The sequence below is a fragment of the Artemia franciscana genome, chromosome 8 (assembly GCF_032884065.1).
Source record: "Artemia franciscana chromosome 8, ASM3288406v1, whole genome shotgun sequence".
NCBI lineage: Eukaryota > Metazoa > Arthropoda > Branchiopoda > Anostraca > Artemiidae > Artemia > Artemia franciscana.
Genome location: NC_088870.1, coordinates 35,262,511 through 35,282,062, shown reverse-complemented (window position 1 = coordinate 35,282,062; position 19,552 = coordinate 35,262,511). Strand labels below are relative to the sequence as shown.

The window sequence follows — 19,552 nt, the reverse complement described above, 5'->3', positions numbered from 1 at the left end:
TTCCATTTCATGCCGTGGCACTTGGAGGGGACATGGTTTTGTTAAGTTTTATATTAATAAACGATATAAAATATATTAAATTAAATCGCTTTGCCGAAAGACTAAATCCCTATTTTATTATGTTTTATTATGAGTGCTGTAAAGACATTAGGAAAACATCGCAATCAATTCTGTTATTAAGCTACCTTCCACCTTCTCTCCCTTCACATGTCTTGATCGACATCCAAATCGCAGAGGGTGCGCCAAAAGTTCAAGATATGTTTACTTCCTATTTGGCTAACCTCGGCAAAACTATAGCCTCTTAAGTGTCCTTCTTCCTCTATATGTGGTTTTGGGTCTTATCTTGGATCCCCTTCTCTTAAATCAAAGATTTTGGAGCCTGTCTCTGAAATTGAAATAGCCAGAATTGTCAATGCTTTGAGGCGTTTTTCACCTTCTGGTCCAAACGATATTCCTACTGGGGCTATCCAGTGGTTTCTTCCTTTTGTCGTTTCTGCCCTAGCGAGACTTTGTTAATCTCTCTTTTGAAAATGTTGCCTTCCAAAGTTCTTTAAAGTTTGCTCGTGTTATTATTTTGTTTAAAGTGGATCACGGAATGATTCAGCAGAATTATCATCCCATATCTCTTTTATCAGTGTTTATGAAACTTTTGAAAAAGCTATGTTTTCTCAACATCTTGATTTTCTTAATTCTAATTTTTTTTTCATGATTTTCGGTTTCTTTTTACGGCGAAGCACGCGACTGAGCTTGCATGTGCAACTCTCTTGAATACCTATATTCAGCTGCGAAAAACATTCATACCTACGAAAAACATTCTACTGGTTAACACACAAGATTCTTCCCTTTCAAAATGCGTCGCTTCGGGTGCAACACCCACAGTCTTCTTCGGGTATACCTGTGCTACGTATGCCCCATACTTGAATACGCCTGCCCCGTCTGCAGCCCGTCAGTATTAAAAACTGCCTATCTAATGCAGGAACTGGAGTTAGTCCAAAAACGGGCAACCAGGATCATCGTGAGTAATAGAGTCATTTCCTACCACGATACCCTAGTAGCCCTTGAACTCCAAAGCTCAGAATTCCGTTTAGGTGGCCTTACCCCGAGGTTTGGCAAAATGCTGCTGTCTAGCCCTGCTCAGCGTGACATTTTACCCACAGAAGCCTCAACAGTAAGCCGTACGAGACAGAAGCTAAAACTTGTGGCTGTGCGTGCTCGGATAAGCCGCTACCGGAACTCTTTAGTCCCTTTTTTTACGTCATTATGTAACAGTGCATAATAACATGTTTTGTAGTTCTACATCAAAGTAGCCATTTGAGCTACGATTGTTGTTAAACTAAACCTTTCTCCCTCTCTGTCTCTGTCTCTTCTTTGGAAACTGCTCCGGAACAGCGGGAGTGCTTATTCTTGGTTTCCCTCAGATTCATCTGGTCGAGTCGTCTCAATTGATCCTTGGCGTTCTACAAGGATCTGTCATTAGGTCGATACTCTTTTTAATCTATGTAAATAACCTTATTAATTAGGTTAAAAATTCAAACTAAGGATTTATCAACCAGCCTCTCCCACTATCTATGACAAGAGTTCGTCTTATTCTGGATGCACTTACTTCTTGCGCAGACGACAGTACTCTTGGCAAAGCCAATAGAAATAAGTCTGATCTTTATTCAAAGATGACAAACCTTTTTGTTGCAAATACGTGCTTTCTCATTTCATCAATAGTCTCAAATGCTTACCCTGATTTAAATGAAATAAACATGTCAAAAAGTTCTCCAATTTGACCTAGGGATGGTTAAATTCCATTCCCAGGCCTGTTGCTTCAGGAAATCCTTTATTTAAGAATCATATTGACCTGATCAAAATGAAAGTCTCCAGCAATCCTTATAAAGCTAAAATAAATATTTCAAGGGTTAATTCTTGGAATCATTTTCTACAGCCTACTTCAGTTTCATGTTTCAAATTGTTCTGTTATTTAAATGTCAACCATTTCCTCATCACTGAACCCGCTTTCAAAACTTTGTAATAAAGCAAGGACTATTATTCAAGAAACCAGCCATTGTTCTTTACCCTAATGGTGCCAGTATACGTGGCACAGCACCTCCGGTGTCACTACTGATAGCAGTAGGGTATGGTATCGCGATCGAGCTGTCCCACAGGTTCTGTCAATTCTCCCGCACTGATGCTACAACTAGTGTGGGTACGACAAGCGTACTACCAGTGGGGTGAGTAAGTGTCACGCTATTCGGCTCAAGGTGCCATCAGTATTTTTTCATAAATACCTCTTTGGGGGAGGAGCAGGTTCTCCAGTAGATATTACAATGACAGTAAACTCTAAATACTCTCCTATTATCCCTATTTGGGTTTGAGGAAAACAATGAATTGAGGAAAAGTCACTCTTATTTACCAATGTCAACTCTAATATCACTATCTGAATTCTAAACGGGAACTAACTTAATAAAGTATATACAGAAAAGAGGTACGGCCACCTTTTTCATCATGGAGTGACGCGGTGGGCCAATAAAATGTACGGGAAGTCCAAATTTAATTTCGTTTACGCATAAATTATATTTCAATGGCAAGATTTAGCTAGATAAAAAAGAACTTCAATACAGAGTAATTTTCCCCTCTTGCAAAATTGTTAAATTGAAAACAGACTAGACTCTACGACAGTTTAACTTGTAAATAAAATTATATTGTAGGTAAATATATGTATAAGAGAAAAAGGACATGCATCTGATAAGACAGGGGCACGGGCCCAAATAACCGTTCTTCATTTAAACCATGCTTGATTTGAAATCTCTTTATTTTCTGTCGTGTGCTTCTTTTACTTCTCTACAGTTGCATGACCAGCTTCCTGCTATCCTCTACATCCTACGCAAAATATCCTACGTAAAAATATGTAAAAATATATCTTTTATTTTTGATCAAGCGACTTATCATCTCCGTACTTCAAACAACTTGCAGATTCCTCATGCCCCAATAGTGCGGTCTGACTTCAGTCCTCTGATAGCTTTCACCATGACCTGGAGCATACTCCTAGAGTCTGCACGAAGCTGTCACTCGTTTGAAATCTACAAAACAATTATAGCGAATTTTTCGCTGATAATTTGGGGTTTTCTTTTTCTTTCTTTTTTGGTTGCCCCTGGAGTTGATGCCTCTGGATTAGGTTCAATTTTAACTCGAATTGGTGAAGCCATGCGCTACTACCATGTCTGGTTTGTGATTTTGGGGTGGATTGATCATATTTTTGTTTTTTTCTCACCTATTCTTTCCTGGCCATAGAACTTACCAGGGAGACTATGGTAGAGCTGATATGATGAAATACGATACTAGCAACTCACTGCTGCACCAAGCCGCCTGAGGTCAACACAGCTGCATACCCCCTCCCATGAAGGATATATTTTCCTTTTCCTTTTCTCGACATATATCCCCACATAAATCCATATTTCCCGCTTACAACTGTATACCTCATGAAAACTTTAAGCAAATCAACAACTTATCGAATAAAGAAAAGTCATAGGAAAGGTACTAACTTTCACCTCAGGCTCCTTTTGCTCTGCTTGTCCCCCTTTTCTCCAAGCTCCAGCAGAGCCCAGAATTTTTTCCAAATCTGACTTGATGTCCGTTTTCACAGTACCATCAACGGGAACATGTCTTTTTAGTGTAGGCACAGAATTAAATAAATCATCGTCACTTTCATCAAAAATGGAAGCTGACTGAGGCTTCTTACGAAAAGTTTCATCAATTTCATCATTGAGAATACCAGTTTTATTATAATTCCAAGATTCTTCGATTGCTCTACGTTCCAAATCTGGTGGGGGCGAATCGGAAATTAAAACGGGAACTGGCTCACCTGGAAAAAAGTTTATATACCAAACAATGTGATGAAAAATGTTATATGGAATAGATTTTTCTACTGATCTTGAAACATGTGAGTAGCTTTTTTTCAAATTGAAATAGCGGTTGCTTACCTAGAACGTATTGAAATTGGTAATATTGAACTAAACACCCTTGTCGAATTTTTTCACCCGTGCATTTCAACAGAGGCTCTCTAAGTAAAATGATCGCTAAAAAATGGTTGTAGCAACCTCGTAAAGAGCGGATAAAGTGGCAAGTATTTAAAATATAACACTGTTTTGAAAATAAAACATTTTCATTTAAATTCAACTGAATCGCATTGAAATTTTGACTGACGGATTAAGACGTTCTTAACTGGATATTTTTGGAGTTTCGGAAACTAATATACCAGGGGTAGGAAACATGCTATTAGATGATTTAGAATTTATTTACTCGGGCAGGAAGGATGGAGTGCATAGGCAGGGAATAGGATTCATGACGAATAAGGAAACTGCCAAGTCTTGCTTAGGTTTAGAGGTATTTAATAATAGAATTTTAGCTGCTCGTTTCACGATTAAAACGTGCAAAGTATCAGTCATAGTGGTATATGCCCCAGTATCACCGACTGATGGATATTGTGGTGACTCTTATTACAGTGATGGATATAGTAGTGAATCTTAAATAGAAATGGACCTAAGAAGAAGTACCATATACTTATTAGAGGGATTTTAACACCCAAGTCAGTAGAAATGGGGATAGATGGTATCCTAGCCTGCGTAAATTTGGTGTAGGAAAAGAAGCTAGTAACGGTAATATACTGCTACAGTATAACAATCTAATTATAACCAATACAGTATTTGATCATAGAATGCCCCATACGTTAGTATTCTACTCACAAGATGGTAAGTAGATTTTATTGTAAATCTTACAATATTGACTTATTGATTTTGTTATTGTAAAAAGAAGACTGGCAGGATCGATAAAAGATACCAGGGTATATAGTAGTGCTGTTATTGATGTTAAAAATAAAGATCATCATCTAGTAGTGCCTAGATCTGAAATTTAGGGAGGATAACTACCTCCCGAGAAATTATCGCACTGGTTGACTCTAGGATGAGAATCTAAGAGGAAATTATTAGGAAAATTTGAATATTAAACTGAAGAGCCTAAAATTGGACAAAGTAGAAGATGAGTGGAGCATTTTTACGAAAATAGTTAGTGAAATAGCAGAGGATGTCTTAGGGAGGATTAAAAAACAAGTTTTTTTTAGCTGCAAGTAAGGAGCGACATTAAAACTTAAAACGAACAGAAATTATTCTGTATATGAAAGGGGTTGTCCCCTCCTCAACGCCTCGCTCTTTACGCTAAAGTTTGACTCTTTGTCACAACTCTAGTTTTAAAACAATAAACAACTTCAACGTAAAGATTTTTGCCAGAAGACCAGTCACGGGTGCGGGTTGATTTATTTTTTTCCCAGGGTGATCGTATCGACCCGGTGGTCCTAGAATGTCGCGAGAGGGCTCATTCTAACGCAAGTTAAAAGTTCTAGTGCCCTTTTTAAGTGACCCAAAAAATTGGAGGGCACCTAGGCTCATTTAGGCACACCTCCGACGCCATTTTTTCCCAAAAGTCAACGGATCAAAATTTTGAGATAGCCATTTTGTTCAGCATAGTCGAAAAACATAATAACAATGTCTTCGGGGACAATTTACTCCTCTACAGTCCCCGGGGGAGGGGCTGCAAGCTACAAACTTTGACCAGTGTTTACATACAGTAATGGTTATTGGGAAGTATACAGACGTTTTCAGGGGATTTTTTTGATTGGGGGGGGGGGGTTGAGGGGAGGCAGCTACTTGGAAGGATAATTCCTTGGAGGAATTTGTCATGGGGGAAGAGACATTCCATGAAAGGGCGCAGGATTTTCTAGCATTACTTAAAACAACAATGGGAAAATAATTAAAAGAAATGTTTTTATCTGCTGGAAGTAAGGAGCAGAATTAAAACCTAAAACGAACGAAAATTATTACGTGTATACGGGGGTTCGTCTCCTCCGCAATACCTCGCTCTTTACGCTAAAATGTTTTTAGTAATTCCAACCATTTATTCTACAGCCTTTGTGATTCAGGGGTCATTCTTAAAGAATTGGGACAAAATGTAAGCTTTAGTGTAAAGAGCGAGGTATTGACGAGGGGGACAACCCCCTCATATACGTTAATAAAAATATACAAATATAGAAATTCGTTACGTAAGTTAATTCGTAATTTATGTATATTTATTACTAATGAAAACCTTCGTAAAAAAACTAAGAAGTTCTAGTTGCCTTTTTAAGTAACTGAAAATTGCAGGGCAACTAGGCCTCCTTCCCTACCCCCTTTTTTTATCAAAATCGTCCGAACAAAAATATGAGAAAGTCATTTAGCAAAAAAAAATAATCATATGCAAATTGCGTTTTAATTATTCATGTGCGGTGAGCCAAAATCAAAGCATGCATTAATTTAAAAACATTCAGATATTAAATTAAAAAAAAAACTAGTTTTTTAACTGCAAGTAAGGAGCGACATTAAAACTTAAAAAGAACAGAAATCATTCCGTATATGAAAGGGGTTGTCCCCTCCTCAACGCCTCGCTCTTTACGCTAAAGTTTGACTCTTTGTCACAGTTCTACTTTTTATAGTAACAAAAAACTTGAGCGTAAAGAGCGAGGCGTTGAGGAGGGGACAACCCCTCTCATATACGGAATAATTTCTTATCGTTTTAAGTTTTAATGTCACTCCTTACTTGCGGTTAAAAAACTAGTTTTTTTTTTAATTAATTGAATCAGGAGTTAAGCAGGGTTGCGTTCTATCCCCATTTATATGGATCATTTCGATGGACTGTGTCCTAAGGAAAAAAGTGAAGATTATTTGAGAGCATGGAATCAAATGGGAAAGTGAAACTCTTCTAGATTCAAATTATGCTTATGATTTGAGTGTCCTAAATAAAAATGTAAGTAAAATGAATGATTTTTTGTTTTTGAGAGCTCAGGGCGTCAGAATGGGCTTGAAAATTATTTTTAGAAGATTAGTTCACTTAGACTGGGAATATATGAAGGTGAAGAGGTGATATTGGGTACGAGAAGATTAATCAAGTAGCTTCACTTACATAGGTAGTATTAGCAGTAAAGATAGTGGATGCAGCAAAGATATTAAAAGTAGGATAGCTACAGCACAGGATGTTTTTTCACAGTTGAAAAAGTTTGGAAGAATAATAAGATAAGTCAGCGAACCAAGATCAAACAGTTCGTGGTAACGAACTGTAGTAAGGAGCGACCCGGCTCAATAGTAACCAAAACTCTAAAAAATGGAATTTTGATACCAATAGCTACATCAAAAGAATCGCATTTTAATGCTGGTTTTAAATATTTAAGTTTCATCAAGTTTAGTCTTACCCATAAAAAGTTACGAGCCTGAGAAAATTTGCGCTATTTTAGAAAATAGGGGGAAAGGCCCCCTAAAAGTCATAGAATCTTAACGAAAATCACACCATCAGATTCAGCGTATCAGAGAACCCTACTGTAGAAGTTTCGAGCTCCTATCTACAAAAATGTGGAATTTTGCATTTTTTGCCAAAAGGCAGATCACGGACGCGTGTTTATTTGTTTTTTTTTTTTGTTTTTTTTTCCCAGGGGTGATCGTATCGACCCAGTTGTCCTAGAATGTTGCAAGAGGGCTCATTCTAACGGAAATGAAAAGTTCTAGTGCCCTTTTTAAGCGACCAAAAAAATTGGAGGGCACCTAGGCCCCCTCCCACGCTAATTATTTTCCCAAAGTCAACGGATCAAAATTCTGAGATAGCCATTTTATTCAGCGTAGTCGAAAAACCTTATAACTATGTCTTTGGGGACGACTTACTCCCCCACAGTCTCCGTGGGAGGGGCAACAAGTTACAAACTTTGACCAGTGCTTACATATAGTAATGGTTATTGGGAAGTATACAGGCGTTTTCAGGAGGATTTTTTTGGTTTGGGGGAGGGGTTGAGAAGAGGGGGATATGCTGGGGGAACTTTCCTTCGAGAATTTGTAATGGGAGAAGAAAATTTCCATGAATGGAGAGCAGGATTTACTAGCATTATTTAAAAAAAAAAACAATTAAAAAATAAAAGTGAAAAAGCTTTTTCAGCTGTAAGTAAGGAACAGCAATAAAACTTAAAACAAACAGAAATTATTACCCATATGAGGGGCTCACCTCCTTCTAATACCTTGCTCTTTACGCTAAAGTATTTTCAGTAATTTCAACTACTTATTCTACGGCTTTTGTGATTCAGGGGGTCATTCTTAATGAATTGGGATAAGATTTAAGCTTTAGTGTAAAGAGCGAGGTACTGACAATGGGGCGAATCCCCTCATATATGTAATAAAAACATGAGAATACATAAGTTCTTTGCGTAAGCTAATTTATAAGTTACGTAAATCTTTTACCAATAAAAAGATTCGTAAAAAATTAAAAGTTCTAGTTGCCTTTTTAATTAACCAAAAAATCGGGGGGCAACTAGGCTTCGTCCCCCGCTCTTTTTTTCTCAAAATCATTCGATCAAAATTATGAGAAAGCCATTGAGCAAAAAAAAAAAAATATACAAATTTTGTTTTGATTATTCCTCTGCGGAGAGCCAAAATCAAAACATGCATTGATTCAAAAACGTTCAGAAATTAAATAAAAAAAAAACAAGTTTTTTTAACTGAAAGTAAGGAGCGACATTAAAACTTAAAACGCACAGAAATTACTTCGTATATGAAAGAGGCTGCTTCCTCATCAACGCCCCGCTCTTTACGCTAAAGTTTTTTACTGTTTTAAAAAGAAGAATTGAGAGAAATTGCCTACGGATTGTTCTGGGTACCCGGCTGACTTGCCGTATTCCAAACATTAAGCCGCACGACAAATGTGGCTCTGTCCCACTTTCTAGGAGTATAATTAGAGCAAGGGTGAGATGGCTAGGAAATTTTCTGCGGATGAAGGATGAGAGATTACCAAAGATCGTCCTTTTCGGCCAATCATCTAGGGCCTGATGAAAAGCAGGTCGTCCCAACTTGGGTGGGAGGAGGTAATAAGGAAGGATTTAAGTGAAATTAGAGCTTCTTTAGAGGGCGTAAAGAGGGAGGCTTTAAATAGATTTGGATAGAGGACAAACGTGCGAATCTGTGTTGGCATGAGGCGGCTGGGTGCTGCGATGGGTTTTAGTAGTAATGGTAGTATTATTTCGCATCACCAAAACAAATTTTTGAGAATTTGATATCACCTCCATCAGGTTTGCAAGCTTTTTGCTGGCTAAAGATTCGGAGAAGGCAGGATGTTCCTGCCTGATAAGGAAGAATAAATAGCTGAAAAGAGGAATCGTTTTAGAAAGACTCTTTTCAATAACTAATAAAAAACTTTATCATTTATGTTCATTTTAAGTTTGACTTGGTTAAACATTATGTTTTTTTTGCTTTAGGTTTCATTCATTCATTCACGTTTGACTTATTATGTGACATTAATTATACTCGTCTTAGTTTTTAATATGGCTCTTTACTGTTACTTGAAAAACTTTTTACTTAGAAAATGTTAAACTAATAAACGTTATATTAATTAAAGTAATTTCAAAAAAATGAATTCATATGTTTTTATTGTGCACATTCATGGTAATGACGTGTTTATTGGCTTCATTTCTTTTATGAAAGAACCCGCTTATAAAAAATGTACAGCAAGTTTGGCACATCCATCAAAGCTTTTTAGTTTTTATTTATTTATGTGTCGGATGACGGAACTAAGATCCGTCTTTGTAGGATTTTTGGGAGAGAACTCCAAACTTTTCATTCTATCAAAACAATAAATAAACAAAAATACAAGAGGGGTTTAAAAATAGGTTGTCATCAAAGAAGAAGCGACGAGGGCTAGCGCATTTTGGGTAACCTCATAGCCAAGAAATGTTTACAGTATTCAAGATTACCTCTGATAATCACAGCCTAGGTTATTAATTTAACAAGTATGCATATGTTACCGTGAATGTTCGATAATCGTGAATGTCGACATTCAGCGGTAAATATCCGAACTACCTTTTTTCTTCTTGGATTTGGTCAGCTTTATCAGTCAACTTTTCAGTTTAATGCAAGGTATGATGATCACAGGTTAGGTTAGCTTAGGTTTTAGCCCATTTCTGATATTTCCAACCAAATTTAACCAACCTAAACTAACATAATCTAACCTAGCCTAACTTTAAATTTTACCTTCATAGCTTGCATAAGACTGAAAAAGCCGACTCGCAAAGCTAATTGAATCCAAGCAGAGAAAAAGGAATTTCGGACATTCACCGGTGAATGTCGACATTAACCAGATTTCGAACATTCACGGTAACACATCTACAGTACGTTGTTTCTTGATGTCACAAAAGGCCGTGGTATCACAATTCAAAGGCTGTCGTCGTATCCAAAATATACAATAGCCACTGTGCACAGGGTCTACAAAATAACTAACACCAACAAAATCTAATTAAGTACTTTAAACAAGGATTATATAACCAAGACTGTGGAGTTGGTGATAAACTATCAGGGCGATCTTTCATAGCGAGTAAGACTGGTAAACAGGAGGTGGGGTGGAGTTGACCCCAAGTGACCGCTTAATTTTGCCACCTAACCAATACCATTAATTTACAACAAAACGAAATTAGCCACTGTGAAATCGTGTTCTTACATTACTGGAATTGCAGTGACAACATTGGGTTAAACAGACTCCACACTTATTGAGTCGCTAAAGGAGTCGAAATAAAGGCTTTGAAGTTGGATTCGGAAATAAAGCTTAGTATCAAAAACAAATGCTGAATTCCTACTTTTTCAGAATTCTGCAAAAGAGTGCGTAATGACAGCTGTTGAAGCGTAAAATTGGAGTTTAAGTAACCTTGAGAAAAAATATCTTATGCCGGAGTATAAGTAAGAGGCTAAAAATCCCAAAAGCTCTCCAGTCTACTTTTTCCTTCAGCTACCTTGATTACAAACATAACTGTACTTTTTTCTGTCAAAACAAAGGAATTCATCAATAAAAAGGAATTCTATAATATCATTACTAACAACATTGCTAAGAGAATAAACCCGTCTGTTCTTTTAGATTCAAATTTGCTATAAGTTAAGGCTTTCAGTTGGATTGGAAAGCATCATCTAATGTCATCTCTTAGTTTTTCTAGATAACACTAATATGCAACGAAACGAAAACTAGGTAATCTGAAATCATACACGTACGAAAATTTTTTTCGGGAGAAGGGGACAACAATAAGGCACATTTTACAGACAACGTTTTTGGGAGGGGTAATAAGAGGAAGTATCCGGAACTTAAGGAAAATTATTATTTCTCGAGAGGCGGTCCAAAGCGCCACTCCAGCCTAAGTTCCTGTCTGAAGTAAGACTTATTTTTATTGCTTTAATCCGACATTAGGTCCTAATCAACTGCACATTCACCAACTCACTAAAAAGCCAAATTCTTTAGAAATCAGGGCTTTGTAGTTGGGAGCGGAACGTAGGACCGAAAAAAAGAAGAAGAATTCCTTCTTCAGAACAAAAGAAGCAAATGAGTCACGTAGTGGTTTCAATGTGTTTTTATTTAAAAAGAACTTACTTCTGAAGTAAGAGTAAGAGTAAGAAAATCCCCACTACTTTCCAATCTTGCTTCTTTCTTTTAGCACGACAACAAACATGAATGTTTTTTCATTAAAATGAATAAATCCCTCAAAAAAGTTAAACCTTTAACACTATCTTTAGTAAGGCAAAAAATTTCTAAAATAAAATATTTTTACATAAAATATTTTCATATATTATTGTACTTCATAAATATTTTTTAGTTATATTTTTTAGTTTTAGTTTCTAGTTGTTTTTTTTTTCTCTACACCAAAGAGGACATTCGTTTGATTTTTCTTGCTTCTCTTTGTTTTCATTTACTGGCCATACGTTGGTCGTCTTTATATCCATTTCTTTGTTTTTTGTCATGCGGTTTTGGAGTCGAACTCGGCTGAAAGCATTGCTTTTGAATCAGATTGGGACGCCTTTTCACAGTCAATGAATAAAAAAAAATAAAACTGAGAATGTTCCCGGGGGTTTAGATTAAAGAATCCCCCCTCCACCCTCTGAAAAAATTTTATCCTTTTTTTCTTTTCTTTTCTGCATTTCATTTCGTTTGCTATTTACAAAGGTATTCCAACTGGTATTATTTTAAAAGGTCATGAATAGAAAGAGTTAAGTCAACCTAGAGTTGTTTCAAGGAGCAGAAAATGGGATAGCTAAGCAAATTATTATCCTTTCTTTCTGTTTTGACCTATATAATAGGCCTTATATATGACTTTTTTTTTATACAGGGCGGCCGAGATAAAATAGGACCGATGTAAAAAAGTACAAGCACTTACACTGTATATTATAACATTATTTAAAAGTGGCAGACCTATAACATTAGAAATAACAGCATGAACATTATATACTTCACAAAAGATAAGAAAAGTCTCCATAAGCTTCGAAACTTTGAAACTGCACACCATACGCCACCTCTTCAAGCAGAGGTTCCTTAAAGAGGTTCTTGGGATTGTTTGTTGATCAGTAAAGACTGATTTTTAAGTTCATTTACAATACAATTGTAAAAACTCCAACAACTGAACTCGCAAAAGTTTTCGAAAACATAATGTTAAGAAGCGCTAAGTTGTGTATCAAAGTTCATGGTGAGCACTTTCAACGCCTCCTATGAACAATTAAGCGTTCGGTATGTTGCTATTCATAATGTCAGCCAACTCTCGACCATACTGTATAAACATATCTTGTGTACTAAAGCTAATATTGAAAAGCAGGAATTCAAGTTTAGAGCTCAGAACCTAGGAGCCGGAGAGGGCTTTTAAGACTAAAGGAGCAAAATATATTGTACTTCCGAAAAACCCAAAAATTCTTCGAGTCTGAGTTGCTATTATTAGTTCACTGATTTTATACCCCCCGCGTATATCAAAAACAAAATTGAAAATACAAATTTGCTTGTAAAGTTTGTGGTATTATTGTGAAAACACTGCAATTTTTCCAATTTCAACACAACTTTGCCCATTTCTGCAATCTTATCCGGTTATAACATATATTATCAAGATTCCAGTTGTCGTATTATCAAGATTCCAGTTGTCGTTCACTTGAAATGACCACCAAGTCGAAAGAATCTTTAGGTCATTTTTCCCGTGAATCACTCTGGCTATTGACACCTTTAGTAAGAGCAGGCACTTTTTGATCATGACACAATAACGGCAGTGTTGTATATGGTGTCGTGCCCTCCAGAACATAAAGGGGCCAGCATATAACCAAAAACAAATGGAAATTTAACGTTGCTTGTAAAAGCGTTTTTACGCTGATGTCAATCAGAAAAACAACCAGTTCGTCAAGAAGATCTATTGTCATTCCTCCTAAATATATTTATATAGCTTTCTTTTTTCTTTTTTTTTTCAGGTTTTCAGGTATTTTTTTCAGGTTTTGATTGTCACTTTTCAATAAAAGGATTAAAAGAAAATTCAAGGATTCCATGCCATATTTTTTTTAAGTGTTATTCATGTCAAGAAAATAAATTTATTTAAAATGCCTTTGACGGAAAAATGATTGCTTTTTTATGGTAAGTTCAAAGACACCTGTGAAAATGTATCTCAATACGGGAATACCATCTTCAAAAAACAGTATATCGTTCTTTCTATAATAATAAAATATTTGAAATCGATAAGGCTTCTTTAATAGAACTTCTAAATTTGTTCTTCTCAGAATGATTTCTAATATATTATTAGAAAGATTTGACTTAGATTTTCTTTAATCCGAATAATTCGGCCACATATGTTTATACCAGGGATGCTATGTAAGCGTACACCCTCGAGCAGTTCTCTCCTTTATGGAATCCCATTTTACGAAAATCTTGTTGACTATTTTCTATTATATCTTTTCTTTCGTTTTTCTTTGTTTTTCCTCTAGGTTAAAATTTTTCAATCTAAAAATTAAACCGTGGGTGGTCATGACATATTTTATTAAAGTTCAAGAATATTTACGGCACGAATTCTTCAATGTAAAAAAAAGACAGATCACACAAACATGATTACCAGGAAGCGCTAGCGAGTTTTTATATTAAACCAACTCGACTTTAAACTCAAAATGGAATTTTAAACGTCAAAACAAAAATATCTTTTGCCCCACTATTTTTATAGAGGGAGGGGAGCTTCGAACCAGCGTCGGAATAAACGCTATCAAACAGTTCGTGGTAACGAACTGTAGTAAGGAGCGACCCGGCTCAATAGTGACCGAAACTCTAAAAGATGGAATTTTGATACCAAAAGTTACATCAAAAGAATTACATTTTAATGCTGGTTTTAAATATATAAGTTTCATCAAGATTAGTCTTACCCATCAAAAGTTACGTGCCTGAGAAAATTTGCCTTATTTTTGAAAATAGGGGGAAACAACCCTTAAAAGTCATAGAATCTTAACAAAAATCCCACCATCAGATTCAGCTTATCAGAGAATCCCACTGTAAAAGTTTCAAGCTCCTATCTACAAAAATATGGAATTTTGTTTTTTGTGCCAGAAGACACATCACAGATGCGTGTTTATTTTTTTTATTTTTTCCCCCAGGGGTGATCGTATCGACCGAATGGTCCTAGAATGTTGCGAGAGGGCTCATTCTAAAGGAAATGAAAAGTTCTAGTTCCCTTTTCAAGTGACCAAAATTAGAGGGCACCTAGGCCCCCTCCCACGCATATTTTTCCCCAAAGTCACCGGATCAAAATTTTGAGATAGCCATTCTCTTCAACTTAGTTAAAAACTTAATAAATGTGTCTTTCGGGACGACTTAATTCCCCAAGGTCCCTGGGGGAGGGGCTGCAAGTTACAAACTTTGATCATTGTTTACAAATAGTAATGGTTATTACGAAGTGTAGAGACGCTTTCAGGGGGACGTTTTCGAGATAGGGTTGGCGTGGGTTGGGGGAGGGGGTTATGTGGGAGGATCTTTCCTTTGAGGAGTTTATCATGAGGGAAGAGAATTTCCATGAAGGGGAGGCAGGATTTCTAGCATTATTTAAAGAAAACAATGAGAAAATAAATAAATAAAAATTTTCACCTAGAAGTAATGAATAGCATTAAAACTTAAAACGAAACTAAGATATTACGTATATAAGGGGGTTCGTCTACTCCAAAATACCTTGCTCTTTACGCTAAAGTATTTTTAGTAATTTCAATTATTTATTCTACGGCCTTTGTGATTCAGGGGGTCGTTCTTAAAGATTAGGGATAAAATTCAAGCTATTGTGTTAAGAGCGAGGTATTGACGAGGGGGTAAACCCCCTCATATACGTAATACAAATACACAAATATAGAAGTTCGTTACGTAAGTTGATTCGTAAGGTACGTATGTTTATTACTAACAAAAACGTTCATACAAAAAATAAGAAAATCTATTTGCATTTTTAAGTAACAAAAAATTGGAGGGTAGCTAGGCCTCCTCCCCCACCCCTTTTTTATCAAAATCCTCCGATCAAAACTATGAGAAATCCATTTAGCAAAAAAAATACAAATTTCGTTTTAGTTATTCATGTGCGGTGAGCCCAAATCCAAACATGCATTAATTCAAAAACGTTCAGAAATTAAATAAAAAAAACAAGTTTTTTTTAACTGCAAGTTTTTTAACTGTGATATTAAAACTTAAAACGAAAAGAAATTACTCCGTATATGAAAGAGGTTGTCCCCTCCGCAACGCCTCGCTCTTTACGCTAAAGTTTTTTTTATTGTTTTAAAAAGTAGAGTTGTGACAGGGTCAAACTTTAGCTTAAAGAGGGAGGTGTTGCGGAGGGGACAACTGGGCTCATTTTTGGATATTTTCAGTCTTATAGATATCCTCTGAAGAAAAACCGAAATGCCACATTGGACAAGCAAACTCCAGTATTGGCCGAATAAAAGACCAATAAGCTGGAGAAGATCCTTAGGGGGGGGCAAGAAAATTTAATGAAAAGTTTTAGGAGGAAAACTAAAGGGGAAGCTTGTTTGAGTATGTTTTGAACACGGGCATCCCGATTCAAGTCGTTAGTAATTATAACCCCAAGTAGTTTAATGCACGTGATAGAGATTTTGGGAGAAATGGGGTTTGTGAAAGAAGGAAGTGATTTTAAAAAATAACTGTCATAACTGACGATTGCTTAGCGCTAATTTTCATCTTTGACAAAGAAGCCTCCTTTATGACATCGTCAAGTAATGTCATAATTGATCTTTTAAAATTTCGTCGACAAACCTCAAGTGCAGACAGATCGTCCACATACTTCCATCGCTCTGTGTGGTCAGTCATGAGGCTATTAACCATTATAAGAAATAAAATGGGACCCATCCGGGTTCCCTGAAGATCCCTACTTTGTTTATTTTAGTCCCTAGGATCTAATCTGAAGAGCTAGTCCGGAATTCTTATTTCTTGGGTTTAAGTGACATTTTTAAACGTTAGTTAGTCAAAGAGAAGACATCAAGTCCTAAATATATCTTTTCTAAATTCTTTAGCTGCTTACATTGAAACAAAAAACAAATACAAGTCCGTATTCGTTAATCAAATAGCTTGATTTCCAGGGATATCCATACTTTCTGGTAAGGACTTCAAAATGTGTTTAAAATTGTAAAATAAAATCCGTGGAAAATCAGACAAAAGTAAAAACAAAAATATTACAGATGAAAACAATTATCCACAAGGAATATTTATTTCAAGTTGGTAAGCAACATACCATAGTTACTCTTGATAAAATAAATGACAACTATTCACCTGTATAAAGTAATTTTTTGTTTTGTTTTTCATATTGTAACCTGACACAGGACACAAATCAATTTTTTACTTACTATAGTACTATTACTGCAAATAACTCACTGCGGCACCAAGCCATATGAAGCCGACACGAATGCACCAGTCCCCCCACCCTCACCCCGATCTATTCTAACTTGGGACTGTGGTTTGTTAGAGTTTTTTTTAACAATTGAGCAAGATTAAAATAAGAAATATTATCAAATATATATTACGTTGCTTTATGTCACGGTTTAATTCTTCCACCAGCTTCCTCGGTTGTTTAGCAGTATATTCTTCTGGTTTGACCGTAGTAGGAGTTTCAGATGTCCGAAGCTGTGTGACTACTTCAGGAGATTTCAACAAATCCACTAGCGGAGGTGGCGGAGGAATGCTACTTGCAACGGGAGGCACCTTAAATAAAGTAACGTAATACTTTAATAGCAACAAATTTTATACACACACGCTACCTGGCAAAAAAAGTGATCCAGTTAGAGGAGGGGGGGGGGATATTGCCAAATAGCTTCTACCGTCAATGATTGAATAGACAATATCCAAGTACAACAAATTTACTTTTTTAAAAGGAAAAATAGTATAAGACGGAACTTTAAGTTTTGCCTAAATAAGAAATATAACAACAAAAAATATTATGCGTCCTTCCATGATTCTCCTTGCCCTTTTTGGGTAAAAAAAAATTATAAGCAGGACTCAGGTTTTACAATACTAAAAGACAGCAATAAAAAATTATTTGCATCCCTCCACGAACCTCCTCACAATTGGACAAACTTTCTTCGCAAAAAAAAACAAAAAAGGCTATAAAATGGGACTTCGGGTTTTGAGAAAATAACAATAAAACAAGGCTTAGCGTCTTTCGATGACCCTCTTCACAATTGGACAGTCGTTTTTCACAAAAAAAAAAAAAAATGTGAAAAGATGGCAAACACGTTGTAGCCTCTAGACCAGTGATCCCCACCCAATCTGGCATTTCTAAAATCCTGAAGCCCCCCTCGGGGTATTTAAATTTTGTTGCTCTAAATTTTAAGGTCATCCATCTGAAGGAAGCTTAGTATCTATTTTTCGGTCGTCCTCTAGGCTTTTTTTTATATTAATGAAAAATATTGTCCTAACGCAACATTTTTTATAGGTTACACTGCAACCGAACCTTCGAGCAATTGAACCCCTTGCTACTGAACCCTCGTGCATCTGACCCCAGGTACAACTGAACCCCCGTGTTACTGAACTTCTGTGTAACGGAACCACCATGCAACCGAACCCTCGTACAATTGAACGCATTTGAACTGAACCCCCATTTAACTGAGTCCTCGTCAAGCTCATACCCAGTTTAACTGAATTTTCTTGCAACTGAACTCTCGTGCAACTTAATCCCCGTTTAATTGAGCACTTCTGCAACTGAACCCGTAAAACTTAATCCTGGTGCATTTCAACACCTATTCAAACTCAAACCTCTTACGACTCAACCTCCCTGCAATTCAATTCTTGTACAACTCAACTCCAATTTGTTTCAAAACCCATTCTACTCACCTTCTGTGCAATTCAACCATCATTCAACTCAATCCCCGTTTAACAGAAACCTGTCTGACTCAACTCCCATTCAAATCAACCACATTCAGCAAAGCCCTCTTCAAATCAATGATATAAATGCAAAATGTAATTCACACGGTTTTGTCGGAGGTGAGAAAAGCTGATTCGAATGAAATGGTCTTTATTTGTTGGTTAATTCTTTTATACCACTTTGATGTAAAGCTCTTCCCCCCTCTAAAAAAAAATATCCTTCTGTCCTATACATTTGAAACTTAGCAGAGTTTTTCATGCCCTAGACCCAAACACACTTGAAGGTCATGGTTGCAGCAATAGCTGTATCCTAGTACGGAGAAAGCCCATAGTAGCCAAAATCTCAAAGACACGTTAAAGAACACTATCTCATAAGAGAAACTTGCCGTTAAAGCTGATTTAGGAATGGTCCCCTACACTAGCCGGTAACTAGAACACCATAGGGACACTGAAATTGATAATCTTCTGAGGTTATTAGAATTATTGTGTTATTTTCTCCATAAAGGTGTGCATTAATTGGTGACTAGTCTGATGTTACGCAGCATACTTCACCAGAAATTTCCCAATAAAAAGACGGTTAGTTCATTACTCAAACCTGCTTACCAGTATAACAATCGCCACCGTCACAATATTCATTGAGAATTTTTGTTTTTAGCAGAAATTATTGAGCCTATAAAGCTTCCTAATACCTTTCAATTTTTCTTCAAATTTTTTCTGACTTTTGTGCATTCCTAGACTAGAGACTAAATCCTATTAAATGTAACTCCGACCAGAGAAAATCTCTACTAATCTTAGAGTTGAGGCCCAAATAAAACGAAGCTCCCTCCTCCCCATACACCCATTAAAAAATTGATTATAATATTAGATCAAGTGCAGGGCAAGAAATCAAAATCTGGTCACTTAAATGAAAACTGGAGAAAGTCCTACTTGAATGGAATAATTATCAATTTTGCCGTGCAAGAAAATATACTCGCATGCAGCATACCGAAAAAGAAGCGTTTTCATTGGCTACCAGTGCCAAAAATTAGTTATAATCGCGGATCTGTTGGTTCTTTGTCTTTGGTCCAAATTAGTTTAGCTTGTCCAAATGGGTAATATAAGTTAGAAACTCCAAATAAAATGAGAAGAATGTTTTGATCTTCTTATCAGTACTAGTTCAAAATTATTCTCAGGCCTTGGGTTGAGTTCAGTGGAACAAGGCTTAATTTAAATATGGGCGACTTACATAAAGGTTAAGTCAAAACAGAGTCGATTTGTACGGGGTGGGGTCCCAGTAGAACGAGGGATTAGCTAAATTATGTTGAGTTGTACAGGAGCTGAGCCAAACTAGGGTTCAGTTAAATAT

At 36.4% G+C, this 19,552-nt stretch overlaps 1 protein-coding gene and 1 long non-coding RNA gene across 2 annotated transcripts in view; one reads left to right on the top strand and one right to left on the bottom strand.

Moving 5' to 3' along the window:
• The window catches only part of LOC136030348 (uncharacterized), a 361,960-nt gene that overhangs the window by 139,771 nt on the left and 202,637 nt on the right, over window positions 1-19,552 (top strand). The window lies entirely within an intron of this gene.
• The window catches only part of LOC136030344 (uncharacterized), a 99,445-nt gene that overhangs the window by 52,531 nt on the left and 27,362 nt on the right, over window positions 1-19,552 (bottom strand). The window contains exons 5-6 of the mRNA XM_065709263.1: window positions 16,872-17,049; window positions 3,528-3,847 (exon numbers count right to left, since the gene is read on the bottom strand). Coding sequence (XP_065565335.1) covers window positions 3,528-3,847; window positions 16,872-17,049 — 498 coding nt within the window. The remainder of the gene's footprint in view (window positions 1-3,527; window positions 3,848-16,871; window positions 17,050-19,552) is intronic.